General features: G+C 50.7%; 1 protein-coding gene across 1 annotated transcript; it reads right to left on the bottom strand.

Moving 5' to 3' along the window:
• Positions 1–142: 142 nt before the first annotated feature.
• On the bottom strand, positions 143–27,433 carry LOC144807970 (uncharacterized). The gene is made up of 2 exons (XM_078673556.1): positions 27,301–27,433; positions 143–3,219 (listed from the first exon to the last, which is right to left on the bottom strand). Exon 2 carries the CDS (start codon positions 2,511–2,513, stop codon positions 1,605–1,607), a length of 909 nt encoding a protein of 302 aa, XP_078529682.1. The 5' UTR covers positions 2,514–3,219; positions 27,301–27,433; the 3' UTR covers positions 143–1,604.
• Between the last annotated feature and the right edge of the window lie 461 nt (positions 27,434–27,894).

The raw sequence follows: 27,894 nt of genomic DNA, 5'->3' as shown, positions 1-27,894 counted from the left end.
GCGCAAGAGAGGAACAGAGAACTTGACAAATTAGCCCTTCTTTTGCTTAATACACTGTAAATGTGAAACACTTTGGGACTTAGGGGCTGGATAAAGAACAACGTCAGGAAACAAACGCAAATTAAAAGCACATTTTATTTATTTGTTGAAAACTGTTTAAACATGTAATTTCCAAGTTCTACATATCTGTTTAAAAATATTTACACTTTCATTCATTTCCGAGTTTAGTTAAAAACTTCTAGTGGGAAAAACACATGATGTATAATAACTGAAACCAAAAACGGATTTTTACATTATTTTATGTTTCTAGTTTTTAAAATATGCCATCAACCTTTCATGTGAAAATTATTATAAGGGCCTGACATTACTTTTTGTGACCTCACTACATATGACGTCATTGTGATTTGCATATGATAATGGGATCATTCACTATTTTCCTTAATTGTGCCCCTTTTATTGGCATGACATGGGTCTATAGGTATTCAAAATAAATATATAAATTCACAGGTATTCAGCCGGTTCTCTGGTGATGTCACACATTGACATGTATTTGGCTGCTTCTCTATTTTTAGGTGAATACAAATCACCTGCCATTCCCCCCTCCAGTTCTCTTTCTTTTTCTTCCCCTTTCTTTGTTTCTCTCGCTCTCTTTATCTCTCCCCCTCTCTGTCTCCCACACACTCCTGTTAGCTTTAGCTTCATGAATGTCACCGCCACTTCTGGCATTCATACGAAAAATCCTTCAGAACATTTGAGATCAAGGAACAATCAGTGTGGAAGACGAGTTGCCCGGAGTGCAACAGATTGTCCTGGCACATATAGGCTTTTGATGTGGGATTTCGTTATTTCACCACATTATTCAAACAGAGTCTGCTGCTTACAGTGGCTCAATTCTGGTAAAAAGTAGAGTTTGGCAAGTCACAAAATGAATAGGGAGAGGCAATTCGGAGAGGAGCCGTGGGCCACACTTAGTTATAAGGCCCGAGGCACGAGCTGATCCATCAACCAATAACAGTGTGTAAAAGATGAAGCAAACGTTACTTAAAAACTAGATATATGCTCTTTTATATCTAAAAATAGGTTATTTCTTGAACACCTGTGTTTCGCTTTAGTTCATTCCATATACTGCAGTGGAATTTGTTAATAGTAATACATACATTTTTCCAATGAAGTTTCCCATCTCCAGAGCCCTGACAACATGTCCACTCTGGGTGTGTTTGGTTTATAGGTTTTATCACCAATCCGACAAGTTAGCTGAAAATATTGTTGTTAGTACCAGTATTGTTCAGTGTTGCTTTTACTGGTAGTGTGTTCAGGTGCGATTGCATGTTTTTCTTTGTATCTCTCCTTTACCAACTAAAAATCAAGATTGTTTCTTTTCTTTTAACCCACATTGTGCTTCTCTCTCACCGTGTATCCTGGGCAATGTGCCGCTTTGCTATGTGTACCGAAGTGAACAATCACTGGAAAAAAACAATTTTATAATTCTGCAAATACTGTTACCTGTTTTTCTTCGTTACTGCTAGTTGGGCCTTCTATCATCTGGTATTTCAATGACCCAGAGAATTTGAAATGTAATTTTTCCGTAATTCATTCCTCTCACATTAACTGTGTGTTCGCTGATGTGTTTGTAGGTTTTCTAATCGACTAAAGCTCTTCACACATTCACTGCATTTAAATGTTTTTTTTTCTCCTGTGTGAGTTCGCTGATGATACCTTAATGCTGAATAGCCGCGAAAACTACTGTCACACTCATCACAATGATAGGGTTTTTCCCCCGTGTGTGTTCGCTGATGACTTTGTAGCTGTGATAATCGACCAAAGCTCTTCTCACATTCATTGCACTTGAATGGTTTTTCTCCTGTGTGAGTTAGCTGATGATTCCTTAATGCAGAAGAGATGCAAAAACTACTGTCACATTCACTACAATGATAGGGTTTTTCCCCCGTGTGTGTTCGCTGATGTCGTTTTAGGTCTGATAACTGACTAAAGCTTTTCACACATTCACTGCAGTTGAATGGTTTTTCCCCTGTGTGTGTTTGATTATGTTTTTGAAGGTGTGATAACTGACTAAAGCACTTTTCACATTCACTGCACTTGAATGGTTTTTTCCCTGTGTGTATTCGCTGATGTGTTTGAAGGCTTGATAACTGACTAAAGCTCTTTACACACTCACTGCACTTGAATGGTTTTTCTCCTGTGTGTGTTCGCTGATGACTTCGGAGGTTTGATAACTGACTAAAGCTCTTGACACATTCACTGCACTTGAATGGCTTTTCCCCTGTGTGTGTTCGCTGGTGTCTTTGTAGTTCTGATAACCTACTAAAGCTCTTGACACATTCACTGCACTTGAATGGTTTTTGTCCTGTGTATGTTTGCTGATGAAACTTGAGAGGTGATGTCAAACTAACGCTCTTGCTGCATGTGTATGATTCTTCTTTCTTGGTTAGTGTCTGTGGGTCGGGTATATATTTGTCTACATCCCATGACTGCATTTCTTGATGGGCCAACATGGCTGATAAAGCACTTGTGTTTTTCTCACACACCTTATATGAGTACAGTTTTTTACATTTTTGATTTCTGTTTTAACAATAAAATGCAATTGTCACACTCCTAATACGTAGAAGGTGTCTTTGTAGGAGATTGTGCCTTTAGATTCGATTATGGCTATGCACGCCTGCGGGTAAAGATGTATCTTCCTTGTGGCCGGTGCAAATTGGGACAGTCCGTTGTATTGTAGATAGCTGAACTCCTCTTTCCTTTTCCGTGTCAGTTGTCTGGCTCCGCTCTGTTGTGATTTTCTCTGGTGACTGTGGTTTGGCCAGATAGAGTTTACAATTCACCTAAAGCACGGAATGATGGCTTGTCATCATATTAGAAAACAGAGCACTGCGGTAATCACATCATACCAATCCCATGATCAAAGATGGTGTTGGACACTTGTTTATACAGGAGACCTTTTTGTTGTTGTTGTTGTCTTAATTTTCCTAATGTAATTTCTTCATCTTGTGGCGTGGAGGTGTACAGCTCAGCCTCTTCCAATCACTGAACTGTTCTTGATGCTTTATCCGGAATCTGTCAGTTTATGTGCAGGTTACTCTGTCGCCGACTGCGCTGATGTTGTCCTCAGTATTGGAGCTCATTATTTCTACTATTATTGAAGATTTACAGCATTCGCTTCATTATTGATGGTCATTTCATACATTCACGGCTTTTTTTCTGTTGGATGTAAAAATATTTCAAATTACTAAATTGAAACATAATGGAATGAGAATTCACAAGGTTTAACTGTTGTAAAAGACATTTCGGGGGAGAACTACCAAATCTCCACACAATCCAGTGCTGCCCCCCCCCCCCCCTTGGTGAGGCTGCGATGCACGACAGAAAGGGAATAGGAGAGCATCATATTTTCGAAGATATAGTTCTCTCCTTCCCTTCCATTGCGCCGGCACTGATTACAGTGGCCCTGTGCCATGCACACACCTTAGCACCAGAGCGCTAGGGTGAGTGCGTGTGTGTGAGTCCAGCATAGATTTTGTACAGGAAAGATACCCTTCCTGAACAAAATACTATGCTAGTCACGAGTGAAAGCTTTTCCTACTTTGTACGCCTGATGCACAGTGAGGCACGCATGCAAAGTCAGAAAAGGAAGGCAAAATGAAAGCATTTCTCTTTCCTTGCGCCTAGTTTAATAGGTTCCAGTTTTCTCACGCTAAACCCTGTATTTGGTAACTTGGGTTTAGCATGAGAAACCTTGTGTGGTTGCACGGGAACTCCCATGCACTACTCTTGGCAGGCCACTATGGCGAAAAGTCATGGAAACAGTGCTATGCGCAGTGTCACATTACTATACTATATTTCAAGCGCTAAACAAGTTTCGCGCTGGAAAGTAAATTAGGAAAATAAGATTCTGCACTGTTTTGTGCCACTTTTGTGACACAAACACGGTGCAACATTATAGTAAATCTCCCCCTTCTTCTTTACAGCCTTTGAAACTTAGCTAGGAATATTACATTATACACAGATATTTCACTAAAACATTTCTGTTGATCTCGTGACATCTTATTAATGTAAGAAAAGGAGGTGATTTACCAGTGTTCACAGAGTAACTTAGAAAAGTAAGGGCTCTCGCGGAGCAGCCAAGTGCTAGAGGTATAGCTTAAGATAGACGCATATGGTCAAGATTTCATTTAAACAACAATAGAGTTTAGAAAAAGAGCTGGATCAGGCTGGGCTGCAAAATTTCCAGTAACTCTTTACGAAGTATACAACAAAAGTAAATCCATTCACACACTTCTTCTCGTTCCTTTCCTATTCACTTAAGATCATCTCAAATGCCAACTCCTGTCTTTACCTCGCTGTTCATAAGTCACCTTTGACACTTTCAACAGCTCCCTTCATTCAAGCATTTCTGGTTTCTTTGTACCTGGAAGATTGGAACATTATTGTGAGTTGAGGGGGGTTTCCTATCGCCATAACATCTGTCCATCTCCCTGAAACTAGTGCAGCTTACAGTGCACGGTTCTGGCCCTGAAAGACAACTTTAAAAAGCAAGTCTTTAGTTCTTCCTAAAGTAGATAAAGTTCGGTAAGATGCAGCTCCTTCTAGGGCTTTTTGTAAAACAGAATGAGGGGTTCACTGTAAGGCCCGTCCTTTACAATAAACGTGCAGATAAGGCAAACAAACGTTGGTTCATATAATTTAATATTCAACGATATCAGTCATTTAGTACTTATAGAGAATCCATCACAACTAACCCTGGGCAAAGTACTTCGCTACGCTCGTGTAGTTTGCGAAGTTTGCGCTAGTTAGTGTAGTGCAGCAGTCATTTTTAGCTTGCTCGCGGTCCTCGACGTCAAGTTTGCGACCGCGAGCGAGCAAAAATGACATCCCGGCGAGACGGAAATCTAGGCACACATAAATAGTACATTTACACAGTATGTATAAGTAAGTGCTACAGTACAAAATCCATAAAACGGAAAGGAAAATGTCTTTAGAGATGTTGAGTAAATAGTCAGCTGAATACAGATGACGAGTATCAGGATTGTCGTTCAGCTGGTGATAATTCCAACCCGGCTGGGCAAAAACCAGTCCACAACCCGGAACACAGTGATCCGCCGGAAGGGCTCACTAGGCGCACCCGCCTTGAGATCTACTACAACATTGGAATTATATGTTCCAGACTTTTCAACCCCCTTACGGCATCCCGCTACGCAAACTAAAAATGCCTCACGCTGGTCCACCGTGACCTGGTGTGACGATTTCCAATCCTTTGAAAAACACTGTCACAATTCACCCAATGTATGCGTGATTCTCACCATTACCGCAGACTTGATACGTCAAAAACAAACAGACTCACCCTGACTGGTTTTTGCCCAGCCGGGTTGGAATTATCACCGGCTGAGCAACAATCCGGATACTCGTCATCTGTATTCAGCCCTGAGGAAGTTGCAGAAGTAATTTCCACATGCGACGAAACACGAGTCGGCTGGTTCTTCCACTGATCACTAAATCTTAAGAAAAAATTAAAAGGCTGAACATTACTCAACATCTCTGAAGACATTTTCCTTTCCGTTTTATGGATTTTATACTGTAGCACTTACTTATACACACTGTGTACATTTACTATTTATGTGTGCCTAGGTTTCCGTTTTGCGTGTTTAGTGAGAGTTTTTACCCACACACAATTGGGGGTTACAGGGCTCATCCCCTCTCCTAGCTGCACTATACAGATTATACTTTAATTTTAGAATTTGTGCGTATATAGGGCAGATCGCATAGGATCTTTCCCTGATTACCAAAAACCCTTCCTCTGGATCTTTATTGACATACGAGTGGTCACGTATGCTCACGACCGCTTGCGATGAGAAACTACCAGTCTGCGTTGAAAAAGCTCACGCTCGAGTAGAAATCTACTTGAGCGCCAGAAAACGACCGCTTGCACTGTACAAGATGCGGTTTGCACTGATTGCACAGTGCGGGAAAGCATCCAGCACTGTGCAATCAGTGCAAAGAGCATTTTTCGCAGTGCACTACACAGTTTGCGTAGCTACGTGTAGCTCGGGTAGTGGGAAGTGCACTTCGCGTAGCTACGCGTAGTGCTACTACACAAACTACGACCAGGGTTAATCACAACCAATAATTTACCTGACATACCCCTGCAGCAGATGTGTGCATATTACTCTTTTTTCCTTCTTTTCCACCATTACATGGTTTCTGGCCTGATGTTGTCCGTTTGGGGCCCAGGATGCCACTTTGTGACTGGGTAGGCATTTGGCAGAGTGGGAGGAGGTGTCAGTTAATGCGGCATTTCTACCTTTCCATATTTCTCATATTCAAGTTTACCTAATTTCCTGTCCTTCTGCCCCTCTACTGCCTTTTGGCTGCACACTCACTCTGTGGGGTTCATCAGAAGTCAGATAATGGCCTGATAGTCACAATGGCATGGATCTCACTACTTCTACAACACGTATGGCAGACATAGGGCCTAGTTAGGAGTTTGTCCAACAGATTATTGCCTCAAAACCAGGGGTGGGTGAGGAATTCCGCTCTGCCGGCAGAGCTCGTTCCAAAAAACTCCATGAAGTGATGTAGAACTGAGTTTTTTTTTCTCAAGCGCTTCGCCATCTGTAAGGTGGTGAGCGCTTGTGAGAAAATATAACGCGCTAGACCTCCTCCTGGCAAGAGTTCTCATTGCTGGAGGTTGCAGCAGGTCGCGACCACTCGAGTGTAGAAGGGAAACATCCTTTACAACGCAACTTTTACCACGCAGTGCCTTTACGACGCAACTTTTACAACGCAAACCATTACAACGCATTGCGCTGGGGGGCGCTTTAGGATAGGGAATAGGTTTAATTTACTATCCAACACCTTCCCTACTATCCACGGGGACTGGAGTTGGAATAGTAAATTAAACTATTCACTATCCAGCGCCCCAAAGCACTATGCGTTGCAAAGGCATGCGTTGTAAAAACTGCGTTGTAAAGGCATGCGTGGTAAAAGCATGCGTTGTAATGTCATACATCCGTGTAGAAATCTGCCATTCTTGTTAATGAAGCGGCAGGAAGCAGCAGCGCCCTCTGGCGCGACGAGTAGTGCAGTTAGTGCTGATTTTACAGTGCGGGACAAACTCCTGGCACTAAAAATCAGTGCAAGCAGCGCAACTTAAACTCTGCCACTTGCGGAAATCCGCAGAGTACGGCAGAGTTTTTCTGGCACTTCGTGGAGTTCCGCTGAGTAAAACTCTACAAACTACACCAAGGCCTAATCCAAATGTGACAGATATCCTGTCTGCCTTATTATAATTGGCACAGTATTTAATGCATTTTTAATGGGTCGGGCAAGATACGTGTCACATTTGTGATGGAATAAACCATTTGCTGAAAACTAAATCAGTTGGTGTACATTGTGTCCAGTGTGGCTAGCTGGGCTTGAAGGATCTTGTGGTTTGTGGGTCTCTCACTGCTTTGAGGTCACAGCCAGGCAGGACATCTGTCAGCAGCGCCTTGTGCGGATCTTCCTTCCAGGCAGAACTTCTGTCAGCGGCGCCTTGTATAGATCTTCTTTCCAGACAAGGGCTTCTTTCCTCAATGATGAATTCAAATGTCGGGAGAGGTAGAACTGGTCTAGGTCATCTTCTTTATTGGAGTTTAACTGGTCAAGCCACAGAGCTCGAGCCCTGAGATGAAGGAGAGTCTGGATTTTCTGAGCTCCGTAGAGCATTGAGACAGTTCTACCGCATCCAGCACACACTACAAGACTCCAAGAGTCATTGCTACAAGTGCTGTTCCAAAGTTTAATTCAACCACTGAATCTGAACATCCCCTGGCAAATGCCAAATAGAGACTAAACATCCTGCCTGCGCCAGCAAAGTGCAGAAAGCTTTTCAAGAACCTCAAGACTTTCTCTGTCTGTCGTTACTGAAGATGTTAAACCTTGGTAACATCAATCCCCTTTGAAACGGGCAAGAGTATGGTTGTAGAACACCAACTGATCACTAAGTATGAAGGGATACAAAGATATTTAATATTAGAGCCTTCTCCCTACATTCGCATGCTCGTGACCCGTTTCCGAACTGACTTTTTTTATAGACTTGTTTTTAACATATGAAATGGTTTTTATTGTTCTGTCTTTTATATTGTACGCTTTTATGAACTTGTTTATACAATTCGCATAAAGCTTGATGAATGAAAAAAAAGGGCCTCCATTTTGCTATCAGAATGTAACTCATCCAGACCAGACACAAACCCTTAAGTCCGTATTGCATGAAGCTGTGTGGTTCTCACCCAAAAGAGGGCCCCCACAAATTGCTGACATTTTATTACATCCCCTGGACAGCCGTCACAACACCCGAGCGAACTACACCCCCTCAGGGATCACCAGTCCACCTGCTAGCATGAAGAATCAGATCTCTCAATCTTCTCTGTTACCGTCTTTGGAACGGCCTGTCTCTGGGATTCGTGGAAGCTCCACACTCAGTGAGTTCAGAGTTGCCTTGTAAAACCATCTCATGAGAGTGGAAGAAAAGAACAATAAGTGACATGCACTGCAGAGAAGTGTAAATAAATCTACCAATATCATTCCATGTACCATTGTCCTACTGCTGTTGTTTCAGCATGGATGTTTTGCCGTCTATCACAGCAGCTTCTTCGTTTAAATCAACAGTTTGTTTTGCATCATAACTACTTACCTATGTACTGTTTCTGACCCTACAACATCTCTGGCAGACATGTGATGTATGTTGCTACATAAATAGGAAGTCAATTGCTACTGCAAGATGAGTGCAGTGTCCTTGCAGTCAGATGCACTTGATTGGAAAAAAAGGTACGACTATTCAAAGAATAACATACCAAAACTCCTGATTGTGCCCTGTCTGTCTTTCCGCCTATTTCTCTTTCTACATCATTGGCGCTCTTAGTCAATCTTAAATCAGGGTCACCGCTAGACCCCTGCCCGGCCAAATTTCTGGCGAGGATGGCGGATGTGGTAAACCCATTGATTAATCCACTTCTGAACCACTCTTTAAGGGAGGGGATGGTCCCGCAGGCCTGGAAGCGGGCAATGGTGATCCCCCTCCTCAAAAAGCCGGGTTTAGACCCTGAGGCGCCGGTTAACTATAGGCCTATATCGCTTCTTCCAGCACTGGCAAAAATTACGGAAAAGCACGTTCATAGCGTGCTCTCCGTTTTTCTGGAGACTAATGATCTGCTCCCCCCTTCCCAATCTGGCTTTCGGCCCAATTTGAGTACCGAGACGGCACTTTTAGAAGTGTTTGAGGCTATTAGGGAGGTTCTAGATTCTGGAGGCAAAGCCATGCTTGTCATGCTTGATTTGTCGGCGGCTTTTGACACCGTCCCTCATGAGGAGCTCCTCGCCAGACTCTATAAAATCGGTCTGAGGGGGACGGTGTTCAGCTGGTTTACATCTTTCTTAGCTGGCCGTCGACAAACGGTCTGGGTCCCCCCGGGCTCTGCTGAGATGCCGCCACTGGGAGTCGGGGTTCCACAGGGTTCTGTGTTGAGCCCGACTCTTTTTAACATCTTTATGACCCCCTTGGCGGCACTGGCGGAGTCTCATGGGGCCCAGATTGTTTCTTACGCCGATGACACCCAGCTTATCTTCACTTGTAGGAAAGGTGAGGACTTTGATGGAGAGAGCATTCAGGAGTGTCTCGGGCGGTGTTCAACTGGTTTCAGCGAAGCAGCCTTAAATGTAACTCTGACAAGTCAGAGGTGCTGTTTTTTGGCTGTGCCGCGGACCCTGCTTGGCAGGCATGGTGGCCGACAGATATGTTCCCCCCAGCCCGGGCATCCCAGGTGGCAAAAAACCTGGGAGTTAAGATCGACAACAATCTGGCGAAGAGATCTCAGATTCTTGGCCTCACGGGCACTTGCTTTGGCATCCTTAGGATGCTCCGGAAGTTCCTTCCTCTGCTCTCTGAAGAGCACAGGAAGATAACGGTGCAAGCTTTGATTGGCTCCAGATTGGATTATGCCAACGTGCTTTATCTGGGTCTCCCGGATTATCTAGTGCAGCGATTACAGGTCGTGCAGAATTCCGCCGCGCATGCCATTTTTGGCCTGCGCAGGCAAGCCAGAGTGTCCGGTCTTTTACAGTCACTCCATTGGCTGCCTATCCGGAAGCAGATAATTTTCAAGGCACTAACCCTGGCCCATAAAGCGCTTTTCGGTCCGGGAGCTAAATATCTCCAACATAGGCTTGCGTTTTATCGTCCTACTAGAGCATTGCGCTCCAACTCTTTGTCTCTTGCGGTGGTGCCCCGAATCAGGAAGGCTCGGATTGGGGGGCGCTCTTTTAGTCTGAGGGCGCCCCAGCTTTGGAACACTCTGCCATTGGCCCTACGCTGCACCTCCAATCTGTTGTCTTTTAGGAAAGGCTTAAAAACTTGGCTTTTTACCCCTTAGTTGTGCTGTCTTGCTGTTGTTTTTTTCATATATCTGTGTTTGTTATGTTCTTATGAGCTGCCACTATAAAGTGCCGGGACACTCCGTTGGAGTAGCCGTGCGCTATAGAAAAATAAATATAACATAACATAACAAAAGCAGCGCATACAATGCAATAACACAGACCACGTACTAGAAAAACGTGATGCAAACAATGCAATAACACAGGCCAGGCACCAGAAGAATCTGATGCACACAATGCAATAACATGGGCCAGGCTCTAGGAGAATCTGATGCAAACAATGCAATAACACAGGCAAAGTAGTAATAAAATCTGAAGCAAACGACATAATAACACAGGTCAGGCACTAGGGTTGATGCAAACAAGGCAATAACACTGGCCAGGCACTAGGAGAATACGACGCAAACAATGCAATAACACAGGCGAGGCATTAGGAGAATCTGATGCAAACAATGCAATAACACAGGCCAGGCACTAGGAGGATCTAATGCAAACAATGCAATAACATGGGCCAGGCGCTAGGAGATTTTGACGCAATCGAGGCAATGACACAGGCCAGGCACTAGAATGATGTAATGCAAATAATGTATTAACACTGGCCAGGCACTAGAAGGATTTAATGCAAACACTGCAATAACACGGGCCAGGCTCTAGGAGAATTTGATGTAAACAATGCAATGACACAGGCCAGGTACTAGAAGAATCTGATGCAAACAATGCAATAACACAGGCGAGGCACTAGGAAAATCTGATGCAAACAATCCAATAACACGGGCCAGGTACTAGGAGAATCTTTTGCAAACAATGCAATAACACAGGCTAGGCACTAGGAGAATCTTATGCAAACAATGCAATAACACGGGCCATGCACTAGGAAAATCTGATGCAAACAGGGCAATAACACAGGTCAGGCTCTAGAAGAATCTGATGCAAACATTACAATAACACAGGCCAGGCACTGGGAGAATCTGATGCAAACAATGCAATACCACAGGCCAGGCACTAGGCGAATCTGAGGCAAACAATGCAATAACATAGGCAAGGCACTAGGAGACTCTGATGTAAACAATGCAATTACACCGGCCAGGCACTAAGAGAATCTGATGCAAACAATGCAATAACACAGGCCAGGCACTAGGGTTGATGCAAACAATGCAATAACACGGGACAGGCAGTAGGAGAATCTGATGCAAACAATGCAATAAAACAGGACAGGCAGTAGGAGAATCTGATGCAAACAATGCAATAACACGGGCCAGGCAAGAGGAGAATCTTATGCAAACAATGCAATAACACAGGTCAGGCACTAGAGTTGATGCAAACAATGCAATAACACAAGCCATGTATGAGGAGAATCTGATGCAAACAATGCAATAACACCGGCCAGGCACCTGGAGCATTTGAAGCATACAATGCAATAACACAGGCCAGACGTTAGGAGAATCTGATGGACACAATGCAATAACACAGGCCAGGCACTAGAATGATCTGATTCAAATAATGTATTAACACAGGGCTTAGCAAAACACATATAGTATCCCAACTGGTATAAGTATTAGAACAATTAGAGAGGATATGTAGAAAACATTATCAGCAAAGAAATAAAGAGACTCAATGCATATGTAGAATGTGCTCGAGGCATCGTGTTTATCTAGGAATAAAAAAGTAATTTACAGTGGTAGCAGCACTGTAGATACACAAGTAATACAACCCCAATTGTACTTGGTGCGTGAAAGGTGCATATGGTGAGCAAGGTGGCGACGCGAGTGACAAATTGATCAGCGTAAATGGCGCAATAGTGATTAGTGTCGAATATATACAGTGATTTATACAAAACAATGTGGCTACAGATACATTCAAAAAAGCTTGTTTTGGATGTAGCTAGGCTGTTGGTAACATGTGGCACATTGTGGGTAGCGACTATAATTAGGCTGAATGGTTGACGGCGTTTCGATCCGCGTTAATTGGGATCATCTTCAGGACTGGGTTGGAAGAAGAACAGAGCTGTAGAAGGGGATAGAGAAAGGGAGTGGGGGATAGGGCGGAACAGGCGGAATGGCACGAGCAAAACTGGTAGGGTGTTAAGGTAGCGCCTGGCGTGGGTGGTCAGTTCAGGTGGGAAGGACTGCGCAGAAGGAGAAAAGCGCTGGAGCGGTTGGGGCTAAAGGGAAGCAGGCAGGGACCGGAGAGTAGATCAGACTATGCATGGTGGTCGCCTGGGGGAGCAGCAGTAGGTATGGTCAACAGTAGGCGTGCGCAAAGCATTCAAGGAGGAGTAGCCCGTGATGGAGAGTGGAACAACCAGGCACGGGCATGTGCGCAAGAAGAGAGGGCTGAATCAATCGAGTCACGCGTGTGAGCCGCTGACGGTAACAGGGTCACAGCGGGAATAGAGATGCTGCGGGTAGGAGCAAGGGCGTAATTGTTAACACAGACAAGACACTGGAAGGATCTAATGCAAACAATGCAATAACACGGGCCAGGCACTAGGAGAATCTGACACAAACAATGCAATAACATAGGCCAGGCACTAGGAGAATCTGACACAAACAATGCAATGACACAGGCCAGGCACTAGGAGAATCTGACACAAACAATGCAATAACATAGGCCAGGCACTAGGAGAATCTGACACAAACAATGCAATGACACAGGCCAGGCACTAGGAGAATCTGACACAAACAATGCAATAACACGGACCAGGCACTAGGTGAATCTGACACAAACAATGCAATGACAAGGGCCAGGCACTAGAAGGATCTAATGAAAACAATGCAATAACACGGGCCAGGCGGTAGGAGAATCTGACGCAAACAATGCAATAACATAGGCCAGGCACTAGGAGAATCTGACACAAACAATGCAATAACACAGGCGAGGCATTAGGAGAATCTGATGCAAACAGTGCAATAAATCATTCCGGGCACTAGGAGAATCTGATGCAAACAATGTAGTAACACAGGCCAGGTACTAGAAGGATCTAATGCTAATATTATCCCTGTGTGCCATGCCTACAAAACACTGGTCTGGCCTAGATCAGCCACCCCTCCAGCTGGGTGCACTATACCAGTGGTGAGAGTACAGGACAGTGCCCAAGTCCATTCTTGGGCATTGTAAGTACAGTGCTGTCATTATGAGTATATGGTGCGGGGAGTTTGTCATTACGAATTCCACAACACCACAATGGCTACACTGAAACCTGGGAAGTTTGGTATCAAACTTCTCAGCACATTAAACCCACACTGATGCCAGTACCTCATGTATTTTTATCTGAAGGGTTTTAGTGCGCCAAATTATATTTTGTACTGGGGGGATTAAAATTAGAACTGTTTATAGGGAGTCACATACATAATCTCCTTTTTACGTACAAAGGAAATAATATTAGTTGTATTTTTTTTATATTAAAACTATTATGTGGAATTTCTTTCTTGGTGGTATATATGTATGATTAACGGATCTTGTGTAGATGTGATTGAGTAGAGTGGATTGAATAGTGGCTATACCTATTTGGTGATACTTTTGATTCCAAGAGGATATTTTATTTTCTACTCTTCAATAAAGATCAGATCTCCAGAGGACAGTGGACCTGTCCAGAAAACCTCTAACTTCAAGGATTTCGAACAATTGAACTCTGAAGTTCCGTTGTCTGCCCTTCTCAACTCTCAACGCACCTTCAGGCCTGGCCACCGTGACTATAAACCTTTCAATTTATAAAGATGTGTTTTCTTCTTGGTTTCAGTGTCTAAAAGGTGTCAGCCAAGTATGGTTATGGTATGCCTCTCCTGGAGTTCACGGACCTAAGGGTTCGTTCCTGGTATATAGAATGGATGACAGAGGGCGTCCCCGCCCAGTGCCCCAGGTGATCTGAATGGCGTCTGAGTTGAGCCCATTTACGTAAACTCAAGCCATAGGCTGTGTTTCCAGCAGCTTCCTATGTGATCTCAAACTCCCTGACATACCAAGGCGCCTAAACGTCTCGATCATAAAAGACTGTTCCAGGGAGTCAAACCCCTTATCTGCATCATCAGCCTTCATGTGTGTGTTTTCCCGATGCAGCACTGCGAATACCGTCCGTAGATGAACCGCTATGGGTTTATGTGGGACAAATCCCAACTGTAACGGGGAGACAATTCTCTCTCGTAGGAGGGATAGCCGAGTCGCATCACCTCAGGCAGGAATTTATTTCTAAGCTTTGTAAAACTCTACACCTGACCTTCAGATCCCGGAGCCTTTTCTCCTCCTAGGGCGTCTATAGCTGCAACAATCTGTTGCCCAGAGATCGATGGCTTATGACTGGATGTGAGAGCAAATTAATATAGCACTGAATAACTAGTTCGGGAAAGAAGTGTCCTGGCGCTAGTATAAGCACATAAGTATCAAAATCACACAGCCCCTGAACATGAACAGAAAGGTTTTGATTTGTTTCCTGAAAGAACTCATGTTTTCTTGGGCGCACAGGGCAGGTGGGAGGGCATTCCATTCCAGGTACCTGCAGTCACCACAGGCAGAGAGTAGTCATCTATTCTGACTTTTATAAACTTAGAGACTTTACGCCGCAAAGCATGATGGGTTCTCTCCACTTGGCCAGCTGATACCAGGCAAAAGGCAAGGACACATAAGAATGAATCCCCTGATTGTACAGCGTTTATGACATAAAGTGCTTTATATTGACATCTTTTCAGGACAGGAAGCGGTTGCAATTTGACCAGTTTGTTGGAGATCGACCTTGATTTTATTAACCTCAGAACAAGCCCAGCTGCTGTCTTTATAGCAGCAACAATCTATGTAGACGATATTCAGATATGCCTATGTATAGTGATGCAGGAATCCATTCTCGATAGAATCAGAACCAGTACCAGGTCCCTCCTAGATAAAGCAGGGATTAATGGAAGTATTTTTCTGATAACTTTCAGCAGTCAGAAGCCTGTAGAGCAGGTGATTTTAATGTATCCTTTTAGGAACAGATGCAAGTCCACCCAAACTCCCAGTTTGCTGACCTGATGGAATGGGGTGGGCAGAGCTCCCAACGACACCGGCCGCTACCCTTTTGCCAAATACCACTATTTTGGTTTTTCCACTGTTTAGCGCCAGGGAGTTTGAGCTCATCCAATCATTAACTTCCTGGCGGCAGCTCCTGAAATTAGTGAGCATTTTATCTGTATTTAATGCTAAACCAATGATTTGTGTACATTTGATTAGAGGTGATATTGAATGGCTCCATCAGGCGTATTTTCTTCTAATCTAATGATTTGTTTATCATCGAGTAGATGTGATATCGATTATCGAATGACTCGATCAGGTGTATTTTCTTTTAATCTAATGATCTGTGTATCATCGAGTAGAGGTGATATCGAATGACTCGATCAGGCTGGCCAAGTGGGCCATGTAAAGATTGAAAAGATTGTGGCTCAAAACCAGCCGGGGGAAGGGGGAATTGTCTTAGGGGTTGATCTGAAGTTAGCTGATGCCACCGCTTGGGTCAGATCTTTCAAAAAGAATTAAAGCCAAGCAGGCCCTTTCCCCTAAGACCCACCATCTGCAATCTCTGTAGTAATGTTGAGTGGGAGATGGTGTCAAAGGCTTCTGATAGATCTAATCAGATCAGAGCCCCCACCTCCCCACCCCCATACATAATGTCTCTAATATCCCACGTGGCTTTAGCTCTTTTGGAGCCCTGGATGGACTTTGTGCAGAAGTTGGTGGGACTCAAGGTATTTGGTTAGCTGCTTGATCACCGCGGCCTCAGTACGTTTGGTGACATCAGGAACAGAGAGACAGGCCGATCCTTAGAGTTAGGACTGCTGTGACTACTGGAGCAGACATCTCGAAGTAATGTTGTCTAAAACTCTCTGATTGGCTGCAGGCTGGGGTGCAACGGAGGGCAAGAACAAGAAGGTTAGGCTTGGATGTGTCCCAGAGTAATTACCAGTGGCAGAGATGAACTCAACCATTCCACCCATCATTTTTCTTATTCATAAATACGCCAGGTGTGCCCAGATGTGGGTCCCATGCTCACTGCACCGCTGGAATCAAGTCGCACCCTACAGTCAGAGCCCAGATGTGGGTCCTGTGCTCGCTGCACCACTGGAATGAAGCCGCACCCTACAGTGGAGGCCCAGATGTGGGTCCAGTGCTCACTGCACCACTGGAATGAAGCCGCATCCTACAGTCAAGGCCCAGATAGGCTGAAACCGGTCTTGGGTTGATTGTGTTCCGGTTCAGAAAGGATCTGGATTGGCTCTTCAGGCTGGACTGCTCCTATTGGAAGAAGTATAAAGCTGATTTGCATATGTCTGCTTCCTGTTTGAGGTGGCATTGTCAATCAATCAATCAAAGCATTTATATAGCGCACTACTCACCCGGAGGGTCTCAAGGCGCTAGGGGAGGGGGGGGAGGGTCCGCTACTGCTCGAACAGCCAGGTCTTGAGCTGCTTCCTGAAGGCAAGGTGGTCCTGGGTCAGGCGGAGGTGGGTCGGGAGGGAGTTCCAAGTCTTGGCGGCCAGGTAGGAGAAGGACCTTCCTCCTGTGGTGGCTCTTCGGATGCGGGGGACGGCGGCGAGGGCGTGGTTGGTCGATCGAAGCTGGCGAGTGGGAGCTTAGAAGTTGAGGCGGCTGTTTAGGTATCCTGGGCCTTGGTTGTGTAGGGCTTTGTGTGCGTGGGTGAGGAGACGGAAGGTGATTCTCTTGTTGACCGGGAGCAAGTGCAGATCTCTCAGGTGTCCGAAGATGTGGCTGCGACGGGGGATGTCTAGGATGAGTCGTCCTGAGGCGTTCTGAATCCGCTGGAGTCTCTTCTGGAGTTTGGCGGTGGTTCCGGCGTAGAGGGAGTTGCCGTAGTCCAGACGGCTGGTGACGAGGGCCTGGGTGACCGTCTTCCTGGTCTCGGTGGGGATCCACCGGAAGATCTTACGTAGCATGCGTAGGATGTTGAAGCACGACGAGGAGACGGCGTTGACTTGTCTGGTCATGGAGAGGGAGGAGTCCAGGATGAAGCCCAGGTTGCGTGCGTGGTCCGTTGGTTTGGGTGCGCTGCCTAGGGCAGGGGGCCACCAGGAGTCGTCCCAGGCGGAGGGTGAAGATCCCAGGATGATTACTTCCGTCTTGTCCGAGTTCAGTTTCAGGCGGCTGTTCATCATCCACTTGGCTGCGTCTGTCCTCCCTTCGTGTAGGTTGGCTCTGGCGGTGGCGGGGTCGTTGGTAAGGGAGTGGATCAGCTGGGTGTCGTCGGCGTAGGAGATGATGTTGAGGTTGTGTTGGCGTGCGATGGCTGCGAGGGGGCTCATGTAGACGTTGAAGAGGGTTGGGCTGAGCGAGGAGCCTTGAGGAACGCCACAGATGACTTCGGTGGCTTCTGATCTGAACGGGGGGAGGCGGACTCTCTGTGTCCTTCCGGCGAGGAACGAGATGATCCTTTCTAGAGCCTTCTCCTGGATTCCGGCGTTGCTGAGGGGCTGCACTAGGGTACGGTGGCAGACAGTGTTGAAGGCCGCGGAGAGGTCTAGGAGGACGAGGGCCGCTGTTTCTCCGTTGTCGAGCAGGGCTCGGATGTCATCGGTGGCTGCGATCAGGGCGGTCTCGGTGCTGTGGTTGGCTCGGAAGCCAGACTGCGAGAGGTCGAGGGATCCGTTTGTCTCGAGGAAGGCGGCCAGCTGCTTGTTGATGGTCTTCTCGATGACTTTTGCAGGAAACGGGAGCAGCGAGATGGGGCGGTAGTTCTTGAGGTCGGTGGGGTCGGCTGATTACTTCTTTAGTAGAGCGCTGAGTTCGGCGTGCTTCCAGCTCTCCGGGAAGGTAGCGGTGTCGAAGGAGGTGTTGATGATGTCCCACAGGTGGGGTGCGATGACAGCGTCGGCCTTGTTGAAGACGTGGTGAGGGCAGGGGTCGGTCGGAGATCCGGAGTGGATGGAGTTCATCGTGCGGACGGTGTCTTTGGTGCTGATCGGGGTCCAGGCGCGGAGGGTGGTGGTGGGGGGCGGTGGTTCAGTCGTGGCGTGCGTCGGTTGAGTGCTGAAGCTGTTGTGTATGTCTGCGATCTTGTTGTGGAAGTAGGAGGCGAGGGAGTTGCAGAGGTCTTGTGAAGGGGTGATGTTGTTGTTTCCAGCGTTGGGGTTGGAGAGCTCTTTAACGATGTTGAAGAGTTCCTTGCTGTTGTGTGCGTTGTTGTCCAGTCGTTCCTTGAATGCAGTTTTCTTGGTGGCGTGGATCAGTTGGTGGTGTTTGCGGGTGGCGAGCTTGAGGGCAGTCATGTTGTTCGGTGTTGGGTCTCTGCGCTAGGCTTTCTCGAGGGCTCGGCAGTTCTTCTTGGAGCTCTTGAGTTTGTCGGTGAACCATGGGGCTTTCTTGCTGCCGGGTCTGCTAGGCGGGGTCTTCAGCGGGGCGAGGTCGTCTGCGCAGTTGCTGATCCACTTCGCGAGGTTGGTGGCCGCCTGGCTTGGGTTTGTTGCGCTGGTGGGAGGGTTCATGCTCAGGGAAGTCGCGAGCTGGTCGGCTGTGATCTTGTTCCAGCTTCTGCGTGCAACCTGTTGCTGGTGGTGGTGGATCGTGGTCCTTCTGATGCTGAAGTGGACGCAGCTGTGTTCCGTCCAGTGGAGTCTGGTGGCGTGGCTGAAGGTGATGTCCTTGCTGGATGAGAACACGGGGTCGAGTGTGTGTCCGGCGTAGTGGGTGGGGGTGGTCACCAGCTGCTTGAGTCCGAGGTTTGCGAGGTTGTCCAGCAGGGTGGTGGTGTTGCAGTCGTTGTTGTTCTCCAGGTGGAAGTTGAGGTCCCCGAGGAGGATGTAGTCAGCGGAGGGGATAGCGTGCGGGCTGATGAAGTCGGCGAAGTCTTCGCTGAATTGTGTGCGTGGTCCCGGGGGTCTGTAGATGAGGGTGCCTCTGAGGGTGGTCTTGGGGTTGATGTGGATCTGGGAGTGCAGGTGTCCGGCAGGTGCGAGGGTGTCGTCGGTGTTGGTCGTGATGCGGATGGTGTTCCTGTGGATGATGGCGATGCCTCCTCCTGTCTGGTTGACGCGGTCCCTCCGGATGATCTTGTAGCCGTCCGGGATGGCGATGGCGATGTCGGGCGCTGAGGAGGCGTTCATCCAGGTTTCCGTGAGGAAGGCGACGTCTGGGGCTGTGGCGTCGAGCAGGTTCCAGAGCTCGACGGCGTGTCTGTGGATGGAGCGGGTGTTGAGCAGGATGCACTTGAGGTGGTTGCTGCTGGTGCTCGGCTTGGTCGGTGCTGGTGTAGTGTAGGTCCGGATGCAGGTGAACTTGCAGGAGTGGCAGCAGAAGGGTCCGTGGGTGCGTCTCGGGTGGCTCGATAGCAGTCCGGGATTCGACCGGCGTTGAGTGCGTGGAGTTCGGTGGCGTCGTAGGTCCGGCGGGTGGGCTGGTGTCTTCGGGAGCCAGGGGTCCTGGCACTGGGCGTGGTCCAGGCGCGGACGGGCGCGGACGGGCGCAGACGGGCTTACCTTTGGCGCGCCTTCGGTGCACAATCGGCGCGCCCGCTGCGCGTCAACGCTGCGCGTGAGCACGATCGCCATTTATGGCGAAGTGCAGGGAGGAGGAGGAGCAGCTGGGAGACAGGAGCGGGGAGGGTACAGAAGGAAAGGGGGCGTGTCCACACTCCCAGCGGCGGGAAGTGGGGATCGGGGCGGGTGGGCGCAGGGGGCACTGCACAGGGGGGAACAATAACAATAACACGAGTAAAAGGAGCAAAATGGGAATAAAAACGGTTACAATACAATTACACTGAAAAAACAGAACAGCAAGGAAATGTGGGAACCACGAGCGACGGCGGGGGGCGTGGCCAGGAGAAGGAAGGCTCAGCGAGGCTGAGAGCAGCGGCAGGCGGGGGGCACACGTGACAGCTGGTGGCCGTGCGGCACGGGGGTGTCCTAAGATTAGCGCGGTCGCCAATTATGGCCAAGTGCAGGGAGGAGGAGCAGCTAGGAGGCGGGAGCGGGGAGGGTACAGAAGGAAAGGGGGCGTGTCCACACTCCCGGCGGCGGGAAGTGGGGATCGGGGCGGGTGGGCGCAGGGAGCACTGCACAGGGGGGGACAATAACAATAACACGAGTAAAAGGAGCAAAATGGGAATAAAAACGGTTACAATACAATTACACTGAAAAAACAGAACAGCAAGGAAATGCGGGAACCACGAGCGACGGCAGGGGGCGTGGCCAGGAGAAGGAAGGCTCAGCGAGGCAGAGAGCAGCGGCAGGCGGGGGGCACACGCGACAGCTGGTGGCCGTGCGGCGCGGGGGTGTCCTAAGATTAGGTCACACTCACCTGTGCCGCACGGTCGCCATTTATGGAGAAGTGCAGGGAGGAGGAGCAGCTGGGAGGCGGGAGCGGGGAGGGTACAGAAGGAAAGGGGGCGTGTCCACACTCCCGGCGGCGGGAAGTGGGGATCGGGGCGGGTGGGCGCAGGGGGCACTGCACAGGGGGGGACAATAACAATAACACGAGTAAAAGGAGCAAAATGGGAATAAAAATGGTTACAATACAATTACACTGAAAAAACAGAACAGCAAGTAAATGCGGGAACCACGAGCGACGGCGGGGGGGGTGGCCAGGAGAAGGAAGGCTCAGCGAGGCTGAGAGCAGCGGCAGGCGGGGAGCACACGCGACAGCTGGTGGCCGTGCGGCGTGGGGGTGTCCTAAGATTGGCCAACAACCAATCGATCTCCCTCTCAGGCTTGGCCTGGTGAGTACCTGGACGTGAGTCGGAGTCTAGTGAGGAAGAGGATGTGATCAGTGCCTGTTGAGGACCAGGACGTGAGTCAGGGGCTTGTGAGGACCAGGACATGAGCCCGAGCCTGGTGAGGACCAGGACGTGAGCCGGAGTCTAGTGAGGACCAGGATGTCATCAGGGCCTTGTGAGGGCCAGGACGTGAGCCGGGGCATTGTGAGGACCAGGACGAGTGTCAGAGCCTGGTAGGGACCAGGACGTGAGCCGGAGTCTAGTGAAGATGAGGATGTGATCAGGGCCAGGTGAAGACCAAGATGTGAACCGGGGTCTTGTGAGGAACAGGACGTGGGCTGGGGCCTTGTAAGGACCAGAACATGAGCCTGGGCCTTGGGAGGATGAGGGTATGTGCCAGGGCATGGTGGACAGGACGTGAGCCAGTAACTTGTGAGGATCAGGATGTGAGCCTTGGCCTGGTATGGACTAGCAGGTGTTCCGGGGTCTGGTGGGCCAGGATGTGAGCCAGGTCCTTGTGAGGACCAGTAAGTGAGCTGGGGCCTTGTGTGGTCCAGGATGTGAGCCAGGGCCTTGTGAGGACCAGGACGTGACCCAGTGCCTTGTGAGGACTAGGACATGAGCCATTGCCTTGTGAGGACCAGGACTTGAACCAGGACCTCGTGAGGACCAGGACGTGAGCCAGGGCCTTGTGAGGACCAGGACGTGAGCCTGGGCCTGGTATAGACCAGCACGTGAGCAGGGGCTTGGTAGACCAGGACATGAGCTGGGGCCTTGTGAAGACCAGGACATGAGCTGGGGCCTTGTGAGGACCAGGACATGAGCCAGAGCCTCGTGAGGACCAGGATGTGAGCCGGGGCCTTGTGTGGACCAGGACAAGAGACAGGGCCTTGTGAGGACCAGGTCGTGACCCAGGGGCTTGTGTGGACCAGGACATGAGCCGGGGCCTGGTGGAACAGGATGTGAGCTGGAGCATGGTGGACCAGGGCACGAGCCAGGGCCTTTTTTTAGGACCAGGACGTGAGCTGGAGCCAGGTAGACCAGGACGTGATCCGGGGTCTGGTGGACCAGAACGTGAGCCGGGTCATTGTGAGGACCAGGACAGGAGCCGGGGCCGTGTGAGGATCAGGACGTAATCCGTGGGCCTTATGAGGATCAGGACATGAGCCAGGGCCTTGTGAGGACCAGGACGTGAGCCAGGGCTTTGTGAGGACCAGTAGGTGAGCATGGGCCTGGTGGACCTTGTGAGGACCAGGACGTGAGCTCGGGCCTTGTTTGGACCAGGACGTGAGTGTGGGCCTTGTGGACCTTGTGAGGACCAGGACGTGAGCCGGGGTCTGGTGGACCAGGACATGAACCGGGGCCTTGTGAGGACCAGGACGTGAGCCAGGGCCTTGAGAGGACCAGGATGTGAGCTGAGGCCTTGTGAGGACCAGGGCGTGAGCCAGGGCCTGATGAGGACTAGGACGTGAGCTGAGGCCTTGTGAGGACCAGGGCGTGAGCCAGGGCCTGGTGAGGACTAGGACGTGAGCTGAGGCCTTGTGAGGACCAGGGCATGAGCCAGGGCCTGGTGAGGACTAGGACGTGAGCTGAGGCCTTGTGAGGACCAGGGCGTGAGCCAGGGCCTGGTGAGGACTAGGACGTGAGCTGAGGCCTTGTGAGGAACAGGACTTGAGCCAGGGCCTTGTGAGGACCAGGACGTGAGCCGGACCTGGTGGACCAGGATACTGAGCCAGCTCTCGCTCCCTGGGAGAGGCCAGACTAAACACCTGGTTTGTACTCTCTTGCAGGACCAGGGAAGGGTCAGTCCAGAGATCCAATGACACCAGAGACTGGGGCGCTGGACTTGCATCCCCTGTTTTTCATTATATTTCTCCCTGAAACAGATAAAACTGTGTGAAATCTCCTTGAGAGAGATTCATATTATCCCAGATCTCACAGGACTCACAATCTGCAGAAGGAGGCTGAGAATGAACGTCCTTGCACATGAAGTGTTCTACTCTTCTCTGCCACGATTCCCCGGGTGGTACCAAATATTTCAATAGGGTGATCCCCTGAATATTCATGCCTGTACTTTCATGTGATACGTAAGTGCATTCTGGGGGTTGTAGTCTTGGTTACTTCACTAAAGACAGTGGTTTAAAAAATAAACTCCATGCATGGAGGAGATGTGTGCCTTTGTCAGGAGCCATCTGCGGCTCTGTGGTAATTCAGATACTTTTCGAAAACTTAAATTATGAGCTCTTAAAATAAAATGATATGTCTGGAAAGGAGCATCTCTGGGCGGTGAGAGCAGTGGCTGAGGCGGTCCACATTCTTCATACCCGGAAGACAGGACAGGCCTCACCTCCTACCCCTACAGGGCAGGTTTCATCCCAGCAGACGACACGCCTCCACTCCTCTGCATCCTCCCGGACCCGCCTCACCCCCTCTGCACCCCCAGCTTAGGACAGGTACTACCTCCTCTGCACTCCTGGAAAGGCCTCACCTGCACTTAACCCCATGGACAGGACATGCTTTACCTCCTCTGCACCCCGGACAGGCCTCGCCTCCTCTGCTCCCCCTGGACAGGCATCTCCCCTGCACCTCTCAGGACAGGCCTCCCCTCCTCGGCACCCCTGGACAGGCTTCACCTCCCCTGCACCTCTAGACAGACCTCTCCTCCTCTGCACCCCTGGACAGGCCTCTCCTCCTCTGCACCCCTGGATGGGCCTCACCTCCTCTGTACCCCTGGACAGGCTTCACCCCCCCTGCACACCTGGACAGACCTCTCCTACTCTGCACCTCTGGACAGGCCTCTCCTCCTCTGCACCCCTGGACAGGCCTCTCCTCCTCTGCATCCCTGGACAGGCCTCACCTCCTCTGCACCCCTGGACATGCCTCGCCTCCTCTGCACCCCTGGACAGGCCTCTCCTCCTCTGCACCCCTGGACAGGCCTCACCTCCTCTATACCCCTGGACATGCCTCACCTCCTCTGCACCCCTGGACAGGCCTCACCTCCTCTGCACACCCCGGGACACGCCTCACCTTCTCTGCACCCCTGGACAGGCCTCTCCTCTGCATCCCTCAGGACAGGCATCACCTCTTCTGCTCCCCCTGGACTGGCATCTCCTCTGCACCCCTCAGGACAGGCCTCTCCTCCTCTGCACCCCTGGACAGGCCTCTCCTCCTCTGCACCTCTTGACAGGCGTCACCTTCTTTGCAACCCCCCCTGAAAAGGACATGCCTCACCTCCTTTGCACCCTTTGGGCAAGCCTCACCTCCTCTGTACCCCCCTGGAAGGCCTCACCTCCTCTGCATCCCTGGACAGGCCTCACCTCCTCTGCACCCCTGGACAGGCCTCGCCTCCTCTGCACCCCTGGACAGGCCTCTCCTCCTCTGCAGCCCTGGACAGGCCTCACCTCCTTTGCTCCCCTGGACAGGCCTCACCTCCTCTATACCCCTGGACATGCCTCACCTCCTCTGCACCCCTGGACAGGCCTCACCTTCTCTGCACCCCTGGACAGGCCTCTCCGCTGCATCCCTCAGGACAGGCATCACCTCTTCTGCTCCCCCTGGACTGGCATCTCCTCTGCACCCCTCAGGACAGGCCTCACATCCTCTGCACCCCTGGACAGGCTTCACCTCCCCTGCACACCTGGACAGACCTCTCCTACTCTGCACCTCTGGACAGGCCTCTCCTCCTCTGCACCCCTGGACAGGCCTCTCCTCCTCTGCACCTCTTGACAGGCGTCACCTTCTTTGCAACCCCCCCTGAAAAGGACATGCCTCACCTCCTTTGCACCCTTTAGACAAGCCTCACCTCCTCTGTACCCCCCTGGAAGGCCTCACCTTCTCTGCCTCCCTGGACAGGCCTCACCTCCTCTGCACCCCTGGACAGGCCTCGCCTCCTCTGCACCCCTGGACAGGCCTCTCCTCCTCTGCACCCCTGGACAGGCCTCACCTCCTCTGCTCCCCTGGACAGGCCTCACCTCCTCTATACCCCTGGACAGGCATCTCCTTTGCACCCCTCAGGACAGGCATAACCTCCTCTGCACCCTTGGACAGGCCTCACCTCCTCTGCACCCCCATGGAACAGGCCTCAACTCTTCTCCACCCGCATTGCAGGCCTCATCACCTCTGCACACATGGACAGGCCTCACCTCCTCTGCACCCCTGGACAGGCCACTCTTCCTCTGCTCCCATGGACAAGCCTCACCTCCTCTGCACACCCCGGAACAGGCCTCACCTTCTCTGCACCCCTGGACAGGCCTCTCCTCTGCATCCCTCAGGATAGGCATCACCTCTTCTGCTCCCCCTGGACTGGCATCTCCTCTGCACCCCTCAGGACAGGCATCACCTCCTCTGCACTCAGGGACAGGCCTCACCTACTCTGCACCCCTGGACAGGCCTCACTTGCTCTTAACCCCATGGACAGGACAGGCCTCACCTCCTCTGCACCCATGGACAGGCCTCACCTCCTCCCTCCCCCTGGGGAGGCATCACCTCCCCGCACCCCTGGACAGGCCTCACCTCCTCTGCACCCCTGGACAGGCCTCTCCTCCTCTGCATACCCGGACAGGCCTCACCTCCTCTGCTCCCCTGGACAGGTCTCATCTCCTCTGCACCCCTGGACAGGCCTCGCCTCCTCGGCACCCCTGGACAGGCCTCGCCTCCTCTGCTCCCCTGGACAGGTCTCACCTCCTCTGCACCCCTGGACAGGCCTCTCCTCCTCTGCACCCCTGGATGGGCCTCACCTCCTCTGCACTCCTGGACAAGTCTCTCCTACTCTGCACCTCTGGACAGGCCTCTCCTCCTCTGCACCCCTGGACAGGCTTCACCCCCCCTGCACACCTGGACAGACCTCTCCTACTCTGCACCTCTGGACAGGCCTCTCTACCTCTGCACCCCTGGACAGGCCTCTCCTCCTCTGCATCCCTGGACAGGCCTCACCTCCTCTGCACCCCTGGACAGGCCTCGCCTCCTCTGCACCCCTGGACAGGCCTCTCCTCCTCTGCACCCCTGGACAGACCTCACCTCCTTTGCTCCCCTGGACAGGCCTCACCTCCTCTATACCCCTGGACATGCCTCACCTCCTCTGCACCCCTGGACAGGCCTCACCTCCTCTGCACACCCCGGGACAGGCCTCACCTTCTCTGCACCCCTGGACAGGCCTCTCCTTTGCATCCCTCAGGACAGGCATCACCTCTTCTGCTCCCCCTGGACTGGCATCTCCTCTGCACCCCTCAGGACAGGCCTCACATCCTCTGCACCCCTGGACAGGCTTCACCTCCCCTGCACACCTGGACAGACCTCTCCTACTCTGCACCTCTGGACAGGCCTCTCCTCCTCTGCACCCCTGGACAGGCCTCACCTCCTTTGCTCCCCTGGACAGGCCTCACCTCCTCTATACCCCTGGACATGCCTCACCTCCTCTGCACCCCTGGACAGGCCTAACCTCCTCTGCACACCCCGGGATAGGCCTCACCTTCTCTGCACCCCTGGACAGGCCTCTCCTCTGCATCCCTCAGGACAGGCATCACCTCTTCTGCTCCCCCTGGACTGGCATCTCCTCTGCACCCCTCAGGACAGGCCTCACATCCTCTGCACCCCTGGACAGGCTTCACCTCCCCTGCACACCTGGACAGACCTCTCCTACTCTGCACCTCTGGACAGGCCTCTCCTCCTCTACACCCCTGGACAGGCCTCTCCTCCTCTGCACCTCTTGACAGGCGTCACCTTCTTTGCAACCCCCCCTGAAAAGGACATGCCTCACCTCCTTTGCACCCTTTGGACAAGCCTCACCTCCTCTGTACCCCCCTGGAAGGCCTCACCTCCTCTGCCTCCCTGGACAGGCCTCACCTCCTCTGCCCCATGGACAGGCCTCACCTCCTCTGCACCCCTGGACAGGCCTCACCTCCTCTGCACCCCTGGACAGGCCTCGCCTCCTCTGCACCCCTGGACAGGCCTCTCCTCCTCTGCACCCCTGGACAGGCCTCACCTCCTCTGCTCCCCTGGACAGGCATCTCCTTTGCACCCCTCAGGACAGGCATAACCTCCTCTGCACCCTTGGACAGGCCTCACCTCCTCTGCACCCCTGGACAGGCCTCTCCTCCTCTGCATCACTCACTCACAGGAGGGGGGGTGGGGGAAGGGATCTGATCCATGGATTAATAAATTGCAGCCAAGTGAGTTAGCAGCCCTCCTACCTGATCAGAAACCTGTCCGGGCGCTCTCCTCCTCCTGGGGGGCAGATCTGGGGTCTGGGGGGGGTCAGGGGCAGATCTGGGGTCTGTGAGGGTCTGAAGATGGAGGTAACTGTCCACCAGACAGGCTCCTTCCTCCTCTGCAGCAGGCTGGACACACCAGGAGAAGGAGGAAGTGATGTCACCACCGCTGCTGGTGCTGTCTCTGCCGCCGCTGACCCGGAAAAGGAAACCCTTCTCCCTTGCATACAATGTGCAGCTCAGTGGGTTTCATCAGCAGGTGAGGACCGCCCTCTGGTGGCTGCAGACGGAACCGCCACCTCCAGGCTCCAGCAGTGAATTCATTTCACACAAACAAGCATTTATACCTGTAAAGACCTGGGATTTCAGATGTCACAGACGTGAATGTTTTTAAGGGTCAGACAGTTCAAGTACAGGGTCTCACACTTGGCAGCTGCTGTAAAAAAGTATTTATAGCTTCACTTCAGATGAGCATCTTGCAAACACTGATGTAAAGGACTGAAGAGTATTTACAGAAAGGTGACACCTGGAAGTGATAGTCCGTATTTCAGTTAATATATCTGTATTTCAATGAAT

The sequence above is a fragment of the Lissotriton helveticus genome, chromosome 1_2, assembly GCF_964261635.1.
Source record: "Lissotriton helveticus chromosome 1_2, aLisHel1.1, whole genome shotgun sequence".
NCBI lineage: Eukaryota > Metazoa > Chordata > Amphibia > Caudata > Salamandridae > Lissotriton > Lissotriton helveticus.
This window is presented reverse-complemented; position numbering and strand designations above follow the sequence as displayed.